Genomic DNA, 22558 nt, shown 5'->3' on the forward strand with positions numbered 1-22558 from the left:
GCGAAAAATGCACGTCCTACGACCCGCTTGTTCGTGAACACCAAACCAGGCCAGTCCATGTCAAATTTTGGTCCATTTTTTCAGTCCGTGACCAGCTCTAGTGGCAAGTATAACTGGTGTGTAAATTAATCGACTAAGAAAAGAGGTCTTTGAACAACAGTTCTCCTAGAAACATAAATAACAACTTTGAAAAATGCTTTTCAAAAATGTCCATTTCATGTTATACTTATATTATTGTTGGTTCAGCCAGCGTGTGTGTGTCTTCCATTACCATACAGTACACTGTATGAATTTTTAAAAATGGAAAAAAACCTTGTAGTCTCCAATGGGAACAAAAACTCCATCTTTGAAATTTTAGATAGAACTGTGGCATGGACCAACTCCATGAGTTCTCCACAGAGTCACGACGTCTAGCATTTGATAGGAATAAGATCAGACAGCTAACCAAAAAATAACTTCATACTGTAATCTATGTTAAAGTAAAGCATGCTTAATGGAGATAAGCATGGCCTGAAAGTTCAACAGGAAAAAAACCCCAAAGCATTTAACAACAACAAAAACTGAAGCCTTCAGAAGCACATCCAAGTGAAACATAGCTTTCATTCTCTTGAGTTTTGGTTACATAGAACCTGTTAGGTACTTAAAAGAAAACAGATGTGTGTTAAAATATGCATTTATAAAGATACTATCAACTTAAACCCCACACATTGTCTGATATTTTGTTATAAATACATGTAGACAAAGATTAAAGAAATATTTCTTCCCCTCCCCCACCTTATCATTGCTGAATCAGCTGAACTGAATTGATTATATCCCATACAAAAGTGATTAAAGCAGATCTGCCGGCAAAGTTGCAGTGAGGAAAAGTTGGGACAAGATACAGAGTTCTGTGTTTGTGTGTAATTGCTTACAATTAGGACTTCTTAAGCAAGCACTTGTGTTTAGAATATGGTATACCAATAGTAATGCCAACAAAAAAGCACAAAATGTGGTATTGTCTTGATATAACAGCAACATTGTCCTGATGATACAGGTGGGCACGGTGGTGCAGTTATCATGGGGGGATATATTGTCTTTTTTGCACTGCATTCTATGAACAGAGCACTTTTTTATCTCTCCTTCTGCTGACATCTACAAGGAACAGAACCCCCATTTCTAGACAATTAAAACATCAACAGCTATACCTGAACAGCCTTAACTAGCCTGAGCTTTCCAGAGTTAGGAGGCTATGCAGAGTTGGCTACTGCTAGTACTTGGATGGGAGACCACCAAGGAAGTCCAAGGTTGCTACACAGAGGCAGGCAGCGGCAAACCACCTCTGCTCATCTCTTGCCTTCAAAACCTCATGAGAGGTCCCCATAAATTGGTTGTGACATGACGGCACTTAATTATTGGCTGTGCCGCTATTTCTTAAACGACACTCAAAGGACAACCAGAGGCCCTGGGTACACTTTCAGGTAGCCTCAGAAGAAAAAGGCTGGAGATTCTTTGGACATTTTGGCTGCAGATGGGAGCCCACTTTTACCTTTCAAAACAAAAGACTGAATCAAGCAAAGAGTCCAATGGAAAACTTGAAAGAAACCCGCAGTTGCGTGCACAGGTCACACTTAGTATGCAATTATTATTTGACTGGAATTTTAACACTATCCATTTTTATTTGTAATGAAGACACATTGATATCAGTGGGATTAGGCATCCTCGAGCGCACATGCTAAACAGTGGCAAAGCTGACCATTTTGTTTGGCACACAGGCCTAGCCCTCCACCCAAGCAAGTGAGACAGGTCCCCAAAGCAGTGGCAGCACTGCTGAGACTGGCATCATGAGAGAAGGCACCAAGCCTAGCTTACACCTGTCATCAGCTGCTTGATCCTGGCAGCAGCTAGCCAGGTCCAAGGCAAGCCCCGGCAGCGCTGATAGCTGAGCCCTAGCAGCACTTACTCCCAGGCCAGGTATGGTCCTCACCTCTCTCACCCCACCACTTTCATTTACTGGCACGCTGACATCTTCATGTGTGAGGTATTTTGGGCACCAGTTTAGATCCAAGATATTAAACTAACAGCATCCATTTAAGAACCTTGGATTATTTCTGTCTGTTCTATGTATTTCTCCCAATGAATACTGAAATATTATAGGGGCGGGGGACTGTAATACACGACTCTGCAGGTACAAGGGTAAGAAACAGAAAAAACTGCTGGGCTTTATGATCAGAAAGTCACAAACAGTATAAGGCGAAACACATGGAAATGACAAATATAGTATGTATTGGAGAGTACTGCAATAATTTCAAAGGCAAGTTACATTATTATTTCAGAATCAAAATATAAAGAAATATATTAACAATACAGATAAATGAACTTACTGAGGAACTGGGGGACAACTCTGCTCTTTTTTGTTCAAATGAACGGATTTTATCTTCACTCATTTTATCTGAATCAGCCAAAACGTAATGCCTAGGAGAATATGACTGGGAAAGACTACCAAGCAACCTCAGGATTTCTGTCGTGTGCCCTCCTGAAAAAACAAAACTAGTGTTAGTTTGAGGGAGATTTGCAAACTGCACAATTCTGCTAAGTCACCTTCACAAGCTGGCTCAAAAAGGAGAGCCTGCATGGTGATACGGTTAGAATGCCAAACTAGGATGTGGGAGATCCAGGTTCAAATCTCCATTCTCCCACGGACATTCATTGGGTGACCTTGGAGCAGTCACACACTCTCTGCCTAACCTATTTCACAAGTTGCTGTGAGGATAAAACAGAAGAGAGGAAAATCATGTAAACGGCTGTGAGTTCTCATGGTGGGGGGAGCGGAGTATAAATATCTAAAACAACAACAACAATATATGTACCGTAAAAGCTTTGTTTCCCAGTACATATGAAATGGGGATTGTCAGTTATTCAAAGGTGCTGGATACTCAAGCTCTGCCCCACCTCTATCCCGAAGAATCTCCAAACTTAACACCACTGGAGATGCCATGGCAACAGACCCCATACTTTCTCCTTCACCTCACCACAGAGCTATCCTCTGCAGGAGGCAGACAAGAGGGCCAACTGCCTGGGAATCCTCCAGAGATAGGATTCCAAAACTGCCTAGGCAAATGCAGGGAGATTTCAGACAGTGCCTGTGGAGGGTGGCGTTTGAGCAGGGTGTGATGCCATTCTCAGGTGACTCTAGGAATTTCCCCACCTGTTTATTCTGAAGACCATAGAGACTAGGGGAAACTCCTGGAGGTTACTATAGAGACCACATTTTTTCTGACCCTGCTTCTCAATTTTTTGAAGGTGGGAGGTTGGGGCTGGGGAATTCCCAGTCTTGCCCCAGCAGAACAGTTGGCTCCAGACAGCTTGATGCAGGCTGAGGGGAAGAAGGCATCTGGAGACAACACCATCTGGCAGTACTAGCTGACAAAAAGCCCAGCAATGGTCACAGACATCAAACTGGTCAATTGGAGAGGTGCCCATATGTGTGTGCTCAAAGACACAGGAGTGTGGTGGTGATGGTAGAGAGGAGCCTGATCTGTGGACAATGATGGTTAGCTAATATTTAAGTAATGGCTAACAAGTTTTTTACTCTACTTTCATTATATAATGGTTAAAATATTACATGTTGAACAAATAAAAACACTACAAAAAACTTTTGTATCTCCACAAACACAATGCATTTCCATTAAGTGATTTTACACATTCAGCGCTGAATCAACAGATCTTTAGTAAAGATATAAAAACTAGTCTATATGCATATGCAAACTGGCTCTTCGAATCATATACTTCCTTAATCCTCAACATTTGTGCCAATGTATTTTTTCTGGAATGTATCTGAATACCACACTTGTCAAATTCCACCCTTAATGTTTCAGTGATGGCACAGCAAGATCCAGATTCAGAAATTTAATTAATATTGTATAATATAGTGTAATACTAACGATGTATACTGATTAACAGCATTAATAATTTACCTTAGTATGTGACATTTGGAAACCTTTAATTAATAAGAATTTAATGATGGAGAAGACAAAACAAGGTCAATTCAGGAATACAAAAAGTAGTTAGAAAAAACTGCTGCCGTGAGACTTGAAAAAGTAATTAACTGGAGTTCCTTCCAAAACTGTAATGGGAGTTTGGTCACATCTCATTTATATGCTAAAGAAGTCTAAAGCTCTGGAGGTACTTTACATATATAGCAAATGTCAAACAACAACAAAAGTGTCTTTTTGCACTCATTATGCATATTATGAAACACGATAGTTACATGAAATGCTTGATTATTCAGTCCCATGATAAATATTATAAATAAATGTATTATTACATTTAAACATTTTTATTCTTCACTTCCTCCAAGGATTTTAGGAGTGGTGTACACTGGATTGGATCCAATGAGTTTCTCTCTGGTGAAAATAGGTGGATGCATCTCCTTTGATCATAAAAAAAAGCTACACTTGAACCTGCGTAGACTAAAGCTACGTATGACGAAGGCTGTAGTACAAAACAAAAAAAATCATTCTCCCCTCTCAAGTTTTATTTTCACAGAAACCACGTGATGCATATTTGGCTAAGGAACAATTACTGGTAAGAGTTCCGTTAAAACAGTTACAGACTAATATCCTCCTAGAAGAAGTTGCATCTACATTAATAAAAGTGTGAGAACTACTTCATAGTAATGAATTTTTGCTACTGGTAAGCACAGCGGACATTTTAATTAGTTGAACTACTGGGTGTGGCCTTGTCTTTCTTGGAGAGAAATAATACATACAAATACATGAGAAATTTATTTTAATGTTTGCAACCTCCTTTTCTGTTATAACACCATCTTATTTATTTTACAGTAGAAGGTTACCAAAATTTGCTTATTAAAATTCTGGCATGTATAGAGTAACTTTTGCTAGGGAACAAAAGGCTTCCTTGCCTGCTGCTTAATTACTGAAGTTAAAGTCATGAAACCTACCTAAATAACAATGAAAATACAGTAAATATACAAATATATGTCAAATCTTTTATATAGTGCAAGGAATATTTAGCCAAAGGTTCTTCAATTGATGGTACAAGATGCTGAGTTGTAGAAATATTTTTAAAGATGCTTTCTTGATAAAGAAGATATGATGTAAGTGGCTACAGCTTTGAAAAAGAAACTCAGAAACAGGCTGTTCAAACTGGTTCCCCGTCAATAGGGCTGCCTGGATTTTGCACAGCGCAACCTTTTTGATCTTGTTTTCTTGGACTTTTAATTTATGTGTTGCACTTGCACTTTAACAGAGAATCAGCAGTTTGAATTATTCTTGAGTATATCTCAAATTGGGACTTAAATTTCTCAACATTCTGGTTTTATTTAATGAAAAAGTATATTGTTAATTGTAAGATTTGTATTCCCTGTGGTGGAGACTATGTATTTAGGATAATTTGACTAAATATTCTTTGCACTGTATAAAAGATTTGACATATATTTGTATATTTACAGTGTTTTCATTGCTATTTAGTTAGGTTTCACGCCTTTAACTTCAGTAATTAGCTCTTTCCATGATTCTCTCGTAGTTCATCCTACCTCCAGGTGGGGCTTGGAGTGCTCCTGGAATTACAAATGATCTTTGAAGTACAGAAATCAGTTTCCCTGGGGAGAGTGGCAGCTTTGGAGGGCAGATTCTACAGCATTACCTCCCTTGCTGAGCTCTCTCCCTTTCCCAAACTCTTCCCTCCCCTGGCATCTCCCCCAAATCTCCAGGCATTTCCCAAACCACAGCTGGCAACCTTCCCCTACATGTCTGGTAGATTCTAGTGACCAGCATCTCACTTTCAGGTGTTTGTCTAGAGATGCTGCGCTGCCTAAAAAGTGGGAAGCAACTCCGATGGAAAAAGACGGTTTCCTTTCCTGGGCTGGCTAGTTTACCTTTATAGTAGCTGGGAAACCTGCGTGTGCATTTTCACCACAAGCACCTTGCAAAACGGCATCAGCCACCTTAAACGCACAGCAGAACCTTTCAGAAAATGAAGAGGGTCAGCTGTATTCACGACGTCCAACTTTCAAAGGGTCCATGTGCTTTAAATTACAAATACTGCTGCTGCGAAACCCATTTAACACCAGTAGATGTGCACTGTGTCAACACAAGCTCAGCGATTGCAAAAAAAAAAAAGGGAGGGAGAAGCGGGTTCTTCCTAGCTTTTCACTCTCAGATTCGACTAAACTTCTTGGTCAGATGCCTACAAATTTAAAGTGGATGGCAACGAGTTAATACAGCACCGCTGATTACACTAGGGCACCACTCAACTTTACTGAGATGTACATTAAACTACAAACCCCATCCGCGTCACCAAAAAGAAGCAATCCCCCTTGCCATAGCGTTGCCGCCTTGCTTGCTGGGTATTGTAGTCCGGATGGCCCGTAGATCGACGTTGCCCAGCACCCCGATAGATTCCACTACTCTCGTACCTGAACCAGCCACCACCAGGAGACTGACGGAGGCATTTTGTGGGGCTCGGGCTCGCTTCGTATAAAAGAACCGAACGGCGAGGAGCAGAGAGCAGAAGACAGCAATGCCCACCACGACATAGACCATGGCCATACAGAAATGCTTTTGGGAGGGGAGGCTTGCCGACGGAAGCCGAGACAGCTCAAATAACTTCAGTTCTATGTTTGTACCTGAGCTCAATCTCTGCAATGTCTCCCTTCCTCCCATTCAGTGCTCGTAGTTAGAGGGGAATTAAGTGTGTGTGTAAGAAGAGGTTCTTTGGGGGAAAGGCAATTGCTCAATTACCTGTAACGGCAGTTACAGAATATCTGAACGTAATTGTTAACCTGTGATGCGGATTGCAGTGGCTGTTTTGTGTAAGTGTTGAATTTCTGAAACTGCGTTATATATACCCACACAGGCTATCGGTCCAGTACTGTGTGATCGGGCTGACCGGGATCTTTCCTATAACGGGCTCCTTTTAAATGAAGATAGCCGGGACTGGATTTGGGACTTTATGCAAGCCAAACGTGTTCTACTACTGAGTCACAGTCCCTCACTTGTTATATCCATTATAATTAGTGCAGAAAAGTTGTTCTGGTAACTTTAGCGTAAATCTGGTAGCCGCGTTGTTCTAGTGCAGCAAACCAAAAGTTTAGTGGACTCTTTAAATCTTAGTCCAACATCAGCTCTTGTTAGGCTTGCCAACCTCCCGGTGACGGCTGGAGATCTCCTGGAATTACCTCTCCAGGTGACAGAAATCAGTTTCCCTGGAGAAAATGGCTGCTTTGAACAGTGGACCCTATGAGATTATAACCTGCTGAGCGCCAGCCCCTCCCCAAACCCCACCCTCTTTAAGCCCCGCCCCTAAAATCTTCAGGTATATCCCTCTCCAGAGCTGGCAACCCTAGCTCTTGTGAGTCAGAGTTCATTTTACCAGAAATGAAGTGGGCTGTTGTGATTTGCATGGAAGGAAATGTTATGATAAAAAAAGGTACAAGCCAGTTTGGTATAGTGGTTAAGAGCAGTGGGACTCTAATCTGGAGCAGTGGCATCACTTCCAGTGACATCATTGTGCAGTCCTGGGAGCGTGTGCGTGCTTTGCGCGCATGTGCATGGAGCCCAGGAATTGCCCCGGGCACTCCAAACCCATGCTATGCTGCTGATCTGGAGAACTGGGTTTGATTTCCCATTCCTCCATTTGTAGCCAGCTGGGGGACCTTGGCTTCCAGTCACAGCTTCTCGGAGATATCTCAGCCCCACCCACCTCACAGGATGTTTGTTGTGGGGATAATAATGACATAGTTTGTAAACCGCTCTGAGTGGGTGTTAAATTGCCCTGAAGGGCAGTATATACATTGAATGTTGTTATTATCATTAATTAGAATTTTCATGCCTCACATAAATGAATGAAACCCAATTCTGTTATTAGGGAACAATGTGTTAATAGAAACGCTAACACTGCAGTCTTCAGTTGCAAGCTAGCCTAGAGAAAAATGCCCTATCTCTTTAATAGAAGCATAATGGGATATTTTTCTCCAGGCAAAGAAAAGCTTCACCTTCCCATTTCCTCAGAGAAAATTCTCTATAAGTTGCTGGAGACCTGTTATGCCTGTAATCTGAATATATGCATGATTTGGAAGGAAAGGTTGTTGATTTTAGAGGGACCTTAAAACCCAAGGAAGTGTGAATGAGTGCATCCTTTAAGTCTGCTCTTATCTTTCTAGAACACCAAAGAGAATAATCTGCTTATTCCATTTTTTAGTACTGCACAGCTATGTGGTGTTCCATATTTGTATAACTGTCAGCAGCCTAGTGCCCTGTCCTCAGTCTTTCTCCCTGTCCTTCCTTAAATGTTTTCTTTTTTGCTTCCCTTCTCCACGCTGAAGTTTTCCCGCACAGGTCCTCTTTATTGCATCCCCACTAGACTTCTCTTAATTAGGATGATGTATCAAGGGTAACCCCCCTTGGACGGATGTAATATTTTTAGATGTTAAAAAGGGAATAATGAAGAAAATACAAAAGATACCAGATAGCTTGTATAGTAAGAGTCCCTTCTTATCACCATTAGCAAGGTACTGTATGATCACTTATTTAGACATAAGATCACTTAGTTTAATGGGACTTACTCCCAAGTAAGGCAACAGTGTTATGCAGAGGTAGGCACTATTGGTTTCATTGGGATTAGGTACAGCTACCTTGGCATGATATTGCAGCCTCGGTTGTTCTGTTTTCTCTAGTTTACCTCACGGCCTCTTTGCAAACCTCCTTTTTGCTTGATTCTCTTGGCGATCAAACTTCCCCAAGAGACTAGTGCTTTTTTTTTTGGCCAAATCATCACTTTGAAAAGAACCTTCTGGTTATGAAAATGTAGGGAAAACATTCTTCAGATTCCCAGTGTACTCGTACATTTCAGTTATTCTGGTATTCACTGAGGCAAGTAAAAGCATGCTCGTTTGTAGTTAACTTCCCCCCCTAGGGTTAGTTGTGGTGGAAAATTATGTGCCAAGAATTCTGTGAAATATGTATTCTATTGTCAGCCACTCTGGGAATGTAGGAGATTCCAATAGCTTTTAAAAAAAAAAAAGCTGGAGGTAGGTAATATAATAAATATGGCTTAGGAACTGGAGCTAGTCTGTGCTAGTGGCATATATAGTCCTACTGTTTTTTTCCAATTATTCATTTTGCCATATGTGGCCACCAGGAGGTGCCTTTGTAGCCAATAATGTCCCTTAATAAACCATTGGCTTCCAGTTTGTGGTGAGGGTAGGGTGTCTTGTTTCGCAAGGAAAAAGAATCCTGTTAAAGCAGAAGAAAATAAGTTGTTGGAAGAAAGAAGGGTGTGACAAATGACTGCAGGAATGGGAAAGTGTAGTTGTGAAAAAGGATTGTAGGGAGACTGTAACAGTTGTGAAAAAAGACTGAAAAAGGTAAGAAGGGTTTGTAGATTTAGAAGCATTAAGTTATGGGAGATTGCAGTGTAGGAGGATGCTTGATACCCTCCCAATATACACATACTCTGTATGGACTCCCCTCCGTGGGGGGGAGGGGGTCCATCATTCCATTTCTTTGTTGATCTTTAAGAGGATAACAAAATACATTTTTGTTTTGTTTTGATGTTGAACAATAATAATGTGCTGCAGTGGGGGTTTTGTTGCATGTTTAATTGCTTGGTAGTTTATAATGCTATGATGTTAAAGTACTGATTATATCAGTCAACTGCCTAGAGAGAACAGGAAGGTGTAAGGACAGGGTGCATGTTGAACAAACAGAAGGTATTTGCCCTAAAGCATGTGTGTAACACAATCTGAATTATATTCCCATCTGAATTATATTGTGGCAACTGAGTCAAATCAGAATCAGACTCTTAACAAGGCAGTATTTGAGACTTGTGACAGTCATACAGTTTCAAAAGGCAGAGTTGAAAGTGGGAGGTGGGAGGTGAGTTGTGGAAAGAACCAGTTGGGAGACCAGTGCATTTTGGGGCAATAGTGCCCTAAAACTGTTTCCAACTAGGCGGGTGGAAAGTGTTTTAGTGGTTTTATGCTTGTAAGTAGTGCATGCTTTAGCCCCTTGGGAAGTCACAGGCTTTCGTCTGATTTCAGACATGCTTTATAGGCAGCCCTATCAAGGAATAAAGGAGCTCTCACTTGAACCTGTCTCAGAATGAATGAGCAGGAGTTCCAGCAGTAGCCAGGAACTTAATTCTGAATGCATGGCAGGCAATACATGTGACAGAATGAAGGCCTGTGAGTGTTCCCCTTTGTCATTAACAATCCTTGGAGCCTGAAACATCCAGATACAGATCTAATTTATAGAGATACTTGTAAAAATAGGCTTCTTCTGTGAATCTTTGATGGGGTGTGTGTGTGTGTGTGTGTGTCAAAGGGCATAATTTGAGCATGAGGCCAGAGACTGACCCACCTTGATTTGGACTGCAGGTTCTCTGGTTCTGTGTATCATTCCATACAGCTCAAGTACAGCAAGTTCAGGAGAAACTTCCAGTTTACAGCTTTGCAGCTGCCCATTTCACAAACACTTAAAACTCTGCATGTTATACAATTTGTGGTTGGAGGTGAATTAAAATCTATGCTACTGGAGCAGCTGCAGGAAGAAGCGCGTTCTTAACAGAGAAAGAAGCCACATTCACCCCAAATAACTTCTTAAAAAGAGAGCACTGCCTGTTGTATTCAGTTCCTTTTAGTTAGAACATCTGAACTGGATCAAAAGCTCTCCTAGAACGGGGTGAGTTGTTTAATACCTCTCCGAGGCAATGTTTTTAAGGAAAAATAAAGAAGGGGAAATGGAAGAAAGTTTATGAGAAGAGTAGCTGCCTTTGGGAATCTGGCATCGATCCAGAAGCATTGAGATGAAATGAGACCAGATGATATTAGCTTCCACATACCTGACTGAGGGGGGAAAAGAACAGAAATAGAATTTACAGGAAGTATTTCAAATGTCTGTAGCAAAGTCTGAGTTTGTATTTTCTATAGAAGGTAGTACTGAATATTTAGTAAATGAGAGGATTTGCTCATGGAAAAATGCTTTTGCTACCGATATTTGAAGTCTGGTAAATATTTTGGAAAAACTACTTTTTACAAATGGTTTTTAAAACAAAAGCCAGAGAGGACTGACACAGCAATCTTGATGATGCTTTATTTATTCACTGAAAATATTTTTCTCCCATCCGATTTCCTTAGACTCAAGGCAACTCTAATGGCCTGGTCAGTTCCTGGATAAAGGACTTCTTGGATGCTCCCGTGAGTTCTGAGCATTGCAGTACTCTATTTTGGGTGTGATTGGACATGAACAACTGTGGCCAAATCATCTTTCTAATAGCACCCACAAACTTCAAGCCTGATTTTTTTTTCAAGTGGAGTGCATCCATATCCAGAAATAGAGTGTTGGATTAGAATGGACCTTGCCTGGAACTTGCATGACAGTTCCTGTGTTCTCGAAGTGTAACCGTGTCTGTTTAAACTCCTAATATTTTGATCACCCCTCCCCTTTTTTGATCCTTCATTCCTATATTTTTGTCTTCCGGGCTGCTCCCAAGATTTATTGTTCCCTGGTTTTACCTGATAATCAACTTCTTCCTTCTTCACATGCTGCTTCAAGACTTCCACAAACATTTTTCTTGCACAACCTTATCCTCATTATCTTTGTTTCCTGTGACACCAGTTATGCTGCTCCCACACAACATCTTCACAATTTCTTTACCAATTCCTGCCACTTGCTGCTGTGTTTATTCTGTATGACTAATTGAAATTTGAATCACAAATGCCACAGGGATGCTACTGAAGCCAGTGTTCCTATATAAAGGAATCCTTTGTTAGTCTGTAATATTTTAAAATGGAACATAACCCTATCATGTATGAGTCCCCATGCCCTCCTTCTGTGTTCCCTGTGGTTTCTCCTGAGGAGGGTCATGGAATTGGAACATGAAAGGAGAGTGAATAATGTGGTGTGAATAGGGTTGCCAGCCAGTGGCTGACAACCAGTTGGGACTGGGGTGGATGGGGACATGGGAGTTACCATCAGTGCAATAACATTATGTCACTTCTGGGAAAATCTCAGAAGTGTTGTCATGTCTCTCTAGGAATTGCTGAGATCTCTGTGGTTTTACCATAGATGTAACTCTGTCGGGCCTATGGCAATTTTTTAGCTTATGTTTCTCCAGCTGGCTAACAGCGATGGCAGGCAGTGAGGGCTGCTGGTGGGAAGTATTCCATCACATTGGGAGACCTGGCAACCCTAGGTGGGTACTTGCAAATGATATGGGACAGACGACTGGTTGCCGCAAGGAAGCTGCTGATGGCACCACCCCAGACTTGCTTTTTAGAAGTGCTGAGGATTGAATCTAGGGTTGCCAGCTCCTGCTTTTGTTTCCTGGGAGAATTTTTTGTAAAATGGCCATTGGACTGACAATGTGATCTCACTTCAAGAGAATACATAGAAGTAACATCACCCCCCCTCCCCCTAGGAATCACTGGGAACATTGTGGTAAAAACAGAGTTTCTGTCAGGCTCTGCCAGTTAGATCCCCAGTTACTTACTGCAGACACTTTAAGAGTCCAGTTAAATTTTCTTTATTAGAGATCCATCAGTATCAGTGCACTCAGACAACAGCATTAGCAGAAGTGATGTAAAGGGGGAAAGCAATGTTAGTTATAGGGCAAGGTTCCCACCCTGGGATAAGGACCGTTAGAATTTAGGCGTGCAGGGCCTACAAGGTTGGATGGAGTAGGGGAGGGAAAGATAGGGATGAGCTTATTTCATGTCTCAGGGAGATACGGCTCTGACCAGCACTTCAAGGACACTTTCCCATACCAGTCGAGAAAGTGAAAGTAGCCACCTACAAGATAAGCGATTCACAGCTACACAGACGGCTACACAGATATTTCTTTACTCCTTATCAGAGGCCCAGAATACAATACAGAGTATAATAGGCACACGTGGCAGATAAGCAGGGTGCACCTGACAGTTTTCAACGATTCCTAAAGAGGCATGATGTCACTTCCACATTTTTCTGGACATCATACCATTGCTGACAATGACCACTCCCCACTTTTCCACTCGTTGCCAGGTTTAGGCTGTCAATGCTAATTGAACCTCAAAAGTTAGACATACAAAATACTTGTCCTGTTCTCCATTTTGTATTTTCTTCTATACTTTTGAAGCTAGTTCTACATATATATGTTTTAAATAAGTAAATCTATACCAATATGCTTTACTTTGCAATTCTATGCATAGTTGGAAACAAGTTCAATTGAATGAAGTAGAAGCCGCTTATGCGGTTTATCCACAAATTCCAGTTAAAAATAAGTATTCATGGAACACTTTATACAAGTATGTATAAAGTGAACTTCACTTTATACAAGTATGTTTAATGGAATATACATCAGTGGAATCCAAATACTTAATATTTATTTTATTCTTTTGAATATAAAGGAAATAAAATCAAACACAATCAAAACACACAAGAAGCATGCCCAAATTTACATAAGTAGGTTCAAATTTTAAAAATTGAAGCTACATCTACTTTATGTCCTCTCCTATTAATTCTGCTTTAAATTAGTCTAGCATGTAAAATACATTGATTTATCATCTCGATCAGCTTCCTAGGTGAAGAATCAGAATAAAATGATATCTACTGGTCTGAATGGGTGGGTGTTTTGAATGAATGTCTAGAGGGGGTAATAGGCTAGGTAAGGACCAGTAAGCCCAGTTCTGACAAAACTGAGAATTCAGGATTCAATTTGTTCTGGGTGGGGTTGTAACCACTCCAAAAGACCAGGCAAATGTTTTATTTACCAAAAGGCAGATGGCCTTAAATGTAAGACGGTCCCCCCCTAAAAAGTGTTATTACACAAAATATTTTTTAATTACTATAACTGTAACTTGTACAAAATGGCCTCCTTTTTCTTGATGGCAAGTGTGGTGGGGAGTGGGGAACCTTAACCCTTTTAGGTAAATAGGGTAGTTTGGATGATGTCATTAGAACTGTGCCTGTAGATGGAGGCCCCAGTCGCTTCAGTGCAATGTAGCACCTTTAACCGATCTTAGTTGGTAGACCACAGAAGTCTTCTCTTGAAAAGTGAGATACAGCAGCAGTAAACCCTGTTCTGATCACATCCAGGGTAGACCATTGCAATGGACTCTGCGTGAAGTAGCCTTTAAAGACTGTTCAGAAGCTTCAAGTGGTGCAAAATGCCACAGCGTGGCTGCTCACTGGTGCCATGTTCTGCCAGGTCAGGGAAAAAATGTTAAGTTCCTTGTTCTGTTTTTTTCAGGAACAATTCAAAGTGCAGAGTGTAAAGCTCTCAGCTGCCTGGGGCTATAGTACTTGAGTAGGCCTGGGACAGAATCCTGTATGAACCAGCCCAGCAATTATGATTACCATCAAAGGACATGTGGACACATAAAACTGCCTTATATTGAGTCAGATCATTGTACTGCCAATGTTAGTATTGTCTACTCTGGCAGTAGTTCTCTAGGATCTCAGGCAGAGGTGTTTCCCATCACGTACTACGTGTTTCTTCTAACTGAAACTGCCTGGTACCTTGCTCTGAGCTGCTCCTCTGGACCTGCTCTGTGTGCCCCCAGCTTCTAGAAGGGACAACCAGAGAGAGGATATTTCCTGTGGTGGATCTGCCCCTACAATTGCCCTCTCTGTAGCAGTTAATTTGGGGCTTAATCCAGGAGTCTCCAACCTTTTTGAGCCTGTGGGCATCTTTGGAATTCTGACACAGGGTGGTGGGTGTAACCAGGGCCGGATCTTGGGTTCCCGACGCCTGGGACAACCGAAGTCCGGCTGCGCATGCACGTCTGGGACAACCCAAGTCTGGCTGCGCACGCGCGCTCCCAGCACCACATGATGACATCACTTTGTGACATCATCACGCAGGGCAGCATGCTGCTAGCGGAGCGCCAGCAGCTGGGAGGCCGCCTGTGCCACTTGCTTGTCTCGCTGAGGGGGCAGCCGGTTGGCCGCACGCTCCCTGTCCTGCGGGGCAGGCGAATAGCGTGGGCAGCCTCCCAGCCCTCCGTGCCACTTTCTTGCCCAGCAGGACAGGGAGCACGCGGCAAGCTGGCCGCCCCCTCAGCCGGGCAGGCGAATGACACAGAGAGCTGGGAGTCCGCCCATGCCATTCGCCTGCCCTGCAGGACAGGGAGTGTGTGGCAAGCCGGCCGCCCCCTCAGCGGGACAGGCGAGTAGCGCGGGCGGCCTCTCAGCTCTCCATGCCATTCACCTGCCCTGCTGAGGGGTGGCCAGCTTGCTGCACGCTCCTTGTCCTGCTGGGCAGGTGAATGGCGCGGGCGGCCACTCAGCCGCCCACGCTGCTGCCGGTGCACTCCCGGTGGTGGGCAGCTGTGGCAGGCAGCTCTTTGATGGCGCCAGGGGCAGACTACCCCCCTGCCCCCCCTCGATCCGGCCCTGGGTGTAACCACAAAACAGCTGCCACAGGCGGTATAGCCAACTACACAATGTCACAGAGGGAAGATATGCACAGCTCTGATCGTAACTCTTCAACATTTCATGCAAAAGCTCTGTTTAACAGGATGCCTTTTTAAATTAACACATCGTTTAAACATATTTCCTTGCAGACACACAACTTACCTTCTGTCATGAAGTGAAGATCCTTGTCCTGTGGTTGCAGCTGCTGTCACAGCAGCTTTTTAAAAACCCTGCGCGGCCAGATTGCCAATGGCCAATCAGAAGCCCTGCTGGGCAAAAGCTGCACCTGCACCTGCCCACTTTCTAAAAAATGCTATGGTAGCCCACAGGCAGCACATTGCCCCCCCCCCCCCCCCGGGCCTAATCTGTTAAATTTTATGCACCAGGTGAAGACCTTTTCGTTTGGCCAGACATTTCTTCAGATTTGGTGCCTTTGCAGTCTACCTGTTTCTGAAAGTCCTGCCTGAACTGTTTTTATTACCTTTTTTGCTGTTTTTTCTTGCTGCTTCAGATACTGTACTGCTGCCTTGTTTTGTTGATCTTGTTGATGCTTTTAACCACTTTGGTTAGTTTAAGGAGATGCAGCAAACAAAAAGCCTTGGAGTGCTATCCTAAACAGAGCTGCATCCTTCTAAATCCATTGACATCAATGGACTTAGAAGGGCATAACTCTGTTAAGAATTATATTGTAAGTATATAAATTTTGTGGAACAGAAAGACAGCTATTTGTGCTGCGGTGATCTGTAGTGTCATAGATACGGTTGTGGAGCTTCAAGTTGGTATTGATTTTTTTAGTTGTGGCCAGTGCCCAGCTTGGGAGAGTGAGGCCAGGTCAACTTTGTGGAACTTGGAATAAGGCAGAGGATGGAGACACTATGAGCTAGGTTAGGTATGGCTTAAAACAAGGGAAAGTATGTGTGTGTTAAGACTCTTGATGGTTTTGTGGTAATAAATTATAATACACTGTAATTGCTAGTTTATGTTGAGTTCTATTTTATATAAAGCTATCTGACATAATTTGTCTCTAACAGGCACAGATCTGAAAAGTCTAGAGATACCCATGTCTTCGCAATGAGGCTTTGGGGAGTAGTTGGATACTCATCAGACTGGAAAGTCAGGCTATTGCTGAGGTGAGTAGGCACAGTTGGTTTTTTTTTTGTTCTGTTGATAATTATGGCTTTTAAATACAGTAAACAAAGATTCCCTGTGTACTCAGGGAAATACAGATGCCTGAAATACAGGACAAAGATTCCTTCAGATACATGCCGCATCTACAGCGTTTCTTGATTTTTCCCAAGACTTTGTGGAGGAGGGAGTCCTAGTTTATGCAGTTAGTGGAATCAAGTAGTAAAGATTTTACTAACCTGTACACTTCAAGATGCAGGTATTTGTGTACTTATATGTTTGAATGTGCCCCCACCCCCCAAAAACCCATTCAAATCATAACATATGATAGAAGATGATATTCTTTCCCCTGACAAACTGCTTGTCTGTCTTGAATTGTTTCTTGAATTGTTTTTAAATGGAGTATTCAAACCTGCATGCCACACACGTGTAATAAACACACTCACATCCTTGCTTGGGTACAGCCCAAGAAAATAATTTTGTTGTATCCTTATCTATTTATATGATTATGAGTTCTATACTCTGGAGTGGTTAGAATTTCTAGGGACAGTACAGAAGTTTCCCAGTGTGGTTTGCTTTGGCTAAAAGACCACTGCAGACTTTTATATAATGTCTTTGAAATATTTGCATTGTTTATGAACATACAAGTAGAGCACATGTGGTGACTGGTGGTGACTCAGTGGCACTCCTACAGGAGAACAGATCTTCTATCCCACATCTGATCTTTGAAGAGATTGGCATCCTCCAGTGCATCATCTTCTGCCAACTTGAGGTTCTCTCTCATGTATCATCCTTGTCTCTTCTTCCAAGTTCCAAAAAAACATGTTTCTTTGTGCACACCTTCTCCTTTGCTGGCCCACTCCAAGCACTAGTGGCTAAAACATTCATATTCATGGATTTCTCACTTACAATATTCTAACAGTTTGCTGCCATTGATGAAACATCAGCTGGCCATTTTGGGCTATTGGCCCAAGGAAGAATAGTGAGCCAGCAGCAGTAACACCCTCCCATTCCCAAAGAAAGTCTTGTTCTTAAAGGGCCTTACATGTTTTAGAAAAGATATTAAAAGGACAGGTTAACAAGAAATCCAGAAGCGTATTCAGTGATCAATTTCAATTCAAAGTTACTTCTCAATAACCATGACATTTTCCCTTTAAACTAAAACTAATCCCTTTTATAATTTCCTTTCAAACTATCATCATTAGCAGCACAAAAAGAAAATGTTTACCCTTTGTTCAAAGCCTGCTTTCAGCTACACACCTGTTTGTGAGAAGATAGCCATTTCTTCGGACTTCCAACTCCATTTTTGCTACTCACAATAACAAGTGGAGCTTTATCATATCTTAAACAACCTACCCAGTTCCCACACTTATCAGATTCCTAAAAAAATTACTACTGTACATGGTTAAGGCAAGCGTATGAAAATTGCAATTTGCATCATCTAAGCTGCATTCTAGAAACAGATATGCTTAGGCATTCTCCTTTGTTTATATTTTCATTCCATACCACCTAACATAGATCTCTACTTTTCTACGCTTTTGTAAACTTTTCAGTTGTCCGTGCTCCAGCAATACATTCAGCATGGGGCTTTTTCATTGATTCTGGCCCCATACAATATTGATTTCTTTCCAGAGTTTTCTGCATGCACGGTCAAAACACCACGCTTCAGTCTCCAGACTGCTTCCCAGAATTTTTTGTGTTCTGTATGGAGAAAGGCTGCATCTGCTGCAGAATTGTTTTTCCCTCAGCTTTTCTGTGTTTTTTCTCCCTGTGCACATACCATGATTTTTTTTAAACCAGAGAAGTCAAACCACAGCTTTTTTTAAAGTACAGAATGGTATGAGGCCTGGTCCTGCCTTTCCCCCTCACCTTTATCACCCTGTGTCCTGATGGGTTGATTTTGTTTTAATAACAGTAAGGTTGCAATGTTGGTGCCTTAAAAAAAACCCTTACAACTGATGGGGCAGGGAACGCTACACTATGGTTAACACAAAAACTCAGCAGAGAACCCTGAATTCCACTTGATATTTTAAAGTTTTCCTCTGTGCCTCCTGTACTTTTTAGTCCATTCTTTTTTGGCTTAATTAAAAAAAAAAACAAGGTTGCAAGGTTCAGACAAAAATTCAGATCCTCCATTCTGAACATCTGGGCAGCCAATAATCCAAAGAGTAAATCTAGATGGGAGAGTGCAACAAGTCTGGGGACAACAGTGCCTAGCAGAGCTTACACATATTGGGAAGGTCCAGAGAAATTATCTGGGCAGCAATATGAGTACATATTTAGAGGTGAAGAGGGGCATGTGCCTGGAGAGAGTCGAGAACACATGAAGATGGCACCATGCATGATAGACCCTGGCTTTACATATATGGCTTGAGACTTGGAAGGGGTGGGGGAAATCCTTTTTCTTGGCTTGAAGAAGGGGAAGGAAATACAAAGAGTTAATCAGTAAACTCTCTGATTGGCAGATAGTGAGAAGGATGGAGTTCCCAATATCTGGGAATAGTTTCAAAAAAGAAAATGAAGGGAAGTCTTGGGGCAGAGAGGTGTGTTGAAAGCCATCTTACAGTGCAGTCCTAAGAGAGTTACTCCAGTCTAAGTCCATTGATTTCAATGGGCTTAGACTGGAGTAACTTTGCTTAGGATTGCACTGTTATCTTATTTTGTTTAAGTGGGAAGGTCAAGCCTATCCAAGCTTGATCAGTGTGAACAGAAACATCTCTTAATGGAAAATGCTAATAGGCCGAAGTTTTTTTGTTGGCAGGGGTGTATATGCAGCAGGATCCTTTCTGTCTAAATGCATCTTGATTAATTTACTCCAGTTTTGATTAATGGTTTGGGGCTGATCAAAGGGAGAAGCATATTTCTTTCTGAGAATCCCTTTTGTTTGCCAGTGTGTGATGATATTTTGGTGGTGGTTGTATTCTATTCCTTCTCTTTTTCTGCTGAGTTTCAGCCTTTGGCTTGCATATGGCCCCAGACTTGCTTTCAAGGGCTGCTACTGATCCCACAATTCCAGTTTCATTCATGAGTATGTGAAGCTGCCTTAAACCAAATCAGACTATTAGTCTATGAAGGCAGCTTACCCCAAGTATCACGTTTGGTATCTTACTTTTCATGTTTCCTGTGTGTGTGTGTAATTTATAAACTGAACCTAGTAGAAGCAATAAGATTCCTTAAAACATGTAGAATAACTTGCTATTCAAGTATTAGGTTATCAAAGATCAATTACATCCTGAGGCATTTAGCCTTCTGGCAACATACAATTCTCTTACACTGTGCTGAAATTCAAATTGCCGAAATTCCTTCTAGGTGCTTCTGTCTCTCTCTCTCTCTCTGATAAAATGTAATGGATATTACATTGCTAGAGCCACCAAGATCATTTCATGCCTTTTCTTAAGTGCCTGATCACCCATCAGGCAAAATCACAGTAATGGGCTCTTTCATAATAAAATGGCAGCCAAACTCTTTGCAGTATATTTGGATGGATCCAGTGTAGTTCAGGAGTGTTAAACATTTCAATTTTTTACCCTAAAAGTGGCATACACCCTTAGCCCCATTGTTGTGCATCTACTGCCTGTGACTTGTACTACAATTGTATGTTTCATTTATTTTATCTTTTGATTCATTTCATACTGAAAATGGCAAGGCAGAGACTAAGTATTTCTACAAAGAAGAGACTCCTCCCCTCCACCAGACACTGATGGGAGAACTCACTCGCATGTGTTATTTCAAGCAACTTAGCATTTGTAATTTACAGGAGTTCAAGGGGTCATGTCTTAAATTATTTTATTAAGCTATTCTGTTCAAGTCTTGTTTCAGTTAGCAATTCAACTGTTTATTTCAGGATGCTATCTAGTTTTTTGGGCATATGACACAGGATCATTTAATTTTGACTTGCTTAAAAAGCTATTTTTAGTGTCTGGGTAGATGATGATATCATAGCCTTATATAAAATATTTCTGCTTGCTGTGCTTTCAAAATCTGACGCTGAAATTTGAAGCAATTGTTTACTGTTAGCCAACAACATTTTTCTGTGCAACATGCATACCTTTTTACCAGCCTTTGGACTTTGCCATTCTGATGTCACTAGGTTCTATAGTATCTGTCATCTCATTCTGTACTGTTTATGTTGCTACGTAGAACAGGTATCATAGACATCACAGGGGAGATTCTCCATTCATGTATGTTTGTACTGGAGTTCTGTATTTGAAGTCTGAACTAAGCTCAACTCCTAAATTGATGCTTGGAGGAAAGCTGTATATATTGGGGTGGCTGTATGCATCTCTACATCTATATGTAGCAGTACTTTGGTATCACTTTCATGGAAACAATGCAATGTCCAAGGTATAAATGGAGAACTGTTTGCAGTGGTGCTAAAAAAAGCAGTGAAAGATTAAGGATATTGTAGAAGGAATGCCTATGGAAAGCAGGGAGGATTCCCTGCAGATGATCTCTTGTGGCAGATTACAAATTCAGTCAGGAACAGAAAAAAGGAGGGATCAGTAAGGTTAAGGGGTTTTGAAGTGATGGCTGTGGCTAAGTTGGGTTGGGGTTTTCAAGGAGAAAAAGAAAAGACCATGAACATTTTCTTCCAAAAGAGCACAGGTGACATGGATGATTGAGCAAGTGTTATGAAAGAGAAAGTAAAAAAGTAAACACATTATGAGAGAAAGCATTATGAAAGAGAAAAGAAGCAAATGGGTTTCAGTGCTGTATTTGTCAGCTTTGCAATAGAAAAGAATTGGTTATGTTGTGTGACGTTTGTTGCTCGCATATATTATCAAAAAATGACATGGTGTATAAAATATGCTGTTTTACAGGCTGAAGTTCTGAGCCTTTGAATCTCTCTGCTTGATTTGGTCTTAGAAATTCCTCTGCAGACAGCGGAAATACAAGAAAGAGAACATTTGATGCAAAGTACATTGAACAGTCTCAACAAGGACAGAAAGAAAGAAACCTAAGATAATGGAAGATCGCAGAAAAGATTGATTAAACAGAACTCATCCAAATCCACTCCAGATCAAGTACAATTTATGTAGAAGTACTTCATTTCAAGGTAATAATCTTTAAAGACAATAATTATATAAAGGACACGTATATGGGACAAATTCTGTTGGTGGGCTATGTCCTTCCAAAATGCACCATAGCACCTTGAGTAGGTGAGTTTTAACATGCTAATAAAAATTGTGAATCAGAGTTCCTCTTGTACTTAAAAAATACAGAAAGTTACTTCCTACTTCAGAGACTCAGAAGAGGTTCCTCTATTGAGTTATTATGGAGCAAAAACACCAACTTGGAGGTAAACACAAGGGAGCCACAGGAATAGTATTTAATCTCTGCTCACTAATCTGTAAAATATGCACTATAGTAGTAACCTAAGACATATATACTGTAGACCAAAACTGACTGAAATGGTTGTAGGTTCTGATTTTAAAAATATTGCAAACCATCATAAGAATAGTGAGCTCTCTTCTATATGTTACTCTAGGTACTGCTGTCTACAATGATAGTGCTGTATAAGTAATACTTTATCGGAATCACATGAAGAAGAAACGTTAGAATAATACATGACATTTGATTTCCAGTTTGATTTGGAAAATCCATTGATCTCTGCCTACTGAGCAGGGCTCAGTGACAAAAAATGAGAAAAAAGTAGCACGTTATGTTGGGTTGGGCTGGCTGTGATTGGAGGTGTACACTTTAAGCTTGGTAGTGCAACTGCTGTACATTGTTTCCACTGTGCCTATGTAGGGTCCTGAAGAAAAATGTCCTGTCCCTTTAATAGAAACATAATGCAAAGTTATTTACCAGGTGATTTCACTTCCTGCCTTGAAAAGTTTTACCTGCCTATTTCCACATATTAAGTCTTTATTAAAGGGACAAGACATTTTCCTTCAGGACAGCTGGCAATCCTATGCCTGCATAACAGATAATTTCTGTTGGACACTATGTTGTTCCAACCAACTTATACACGTCATATACCCTTATCAGAAGCTTTTATAAAGGGAAAACAGTTTTTTAAAAAAAAAAATTAGGGCATT

At 41.2% G+C, this 22558-nt stretch overlaps 1 protein-coding gene and 1 long non-coding RNA gene across 2 annotated transcripts in view; one reads left to right on the top strand and one right to left on the bottom strand.

Annotated features, from left to right (window-relative positions):
- Nucleotides 1-6611, bottom strand: part of ALG14 (ALG14 UDP-N-acetylglucosaminyltransferase subunit) — a 46522-nt gene extending 39911 nt beyond the window's left edge. Inside the window, exons 1-2 of the mRNA XM_054979283.1 lie at nt 6416-6611; nt 2361-2512 (exon numbers count right to left, since the gene is read on the bottom strand). Of these exons, the coding sequence (XP_054835258.1) occupies nt 2361-2512; nt 6416-6548 (285 nt within the window). The 5' untranslated portion in view covers nt 6549-6611. The remainder of the gene's footprint in view (nt 1-2360; nt 2513-6415) is intronic.
- Nucleotides 6612-6736: 125 nt separating this feature from the next.
- LOC129331372 (uncharacterized) lies at nt 6737-21583 on the top strand. Its single transcript, XR_008597119.1, has 4 exons — nt 6737-6811; nt 11135-11194; nt 16424-16522; nt 21384-21583. It is a non-coding gene; the product is annotated as an uncharacterized LOC129331372 (long non-coding RNA).
- The last annotated feature ends 975 nt before the right edge of the window (nt 21584-22558 follow it).

The sequence above is a fragment of the Eublepharis macularius genome, chromosome 5, assembly GCF_028583425.1.
Source record: "Eublepharis macularius isolate TG4126 chromosome 5, MPM_Emac_v1.0, whole genome shotgun sequence".
NCBI lineage: Eukaryota > Metazoa > Chordata > Lepidosauria > Squamata > Eublepharidae > Eublepharis > Eublepharis macularius.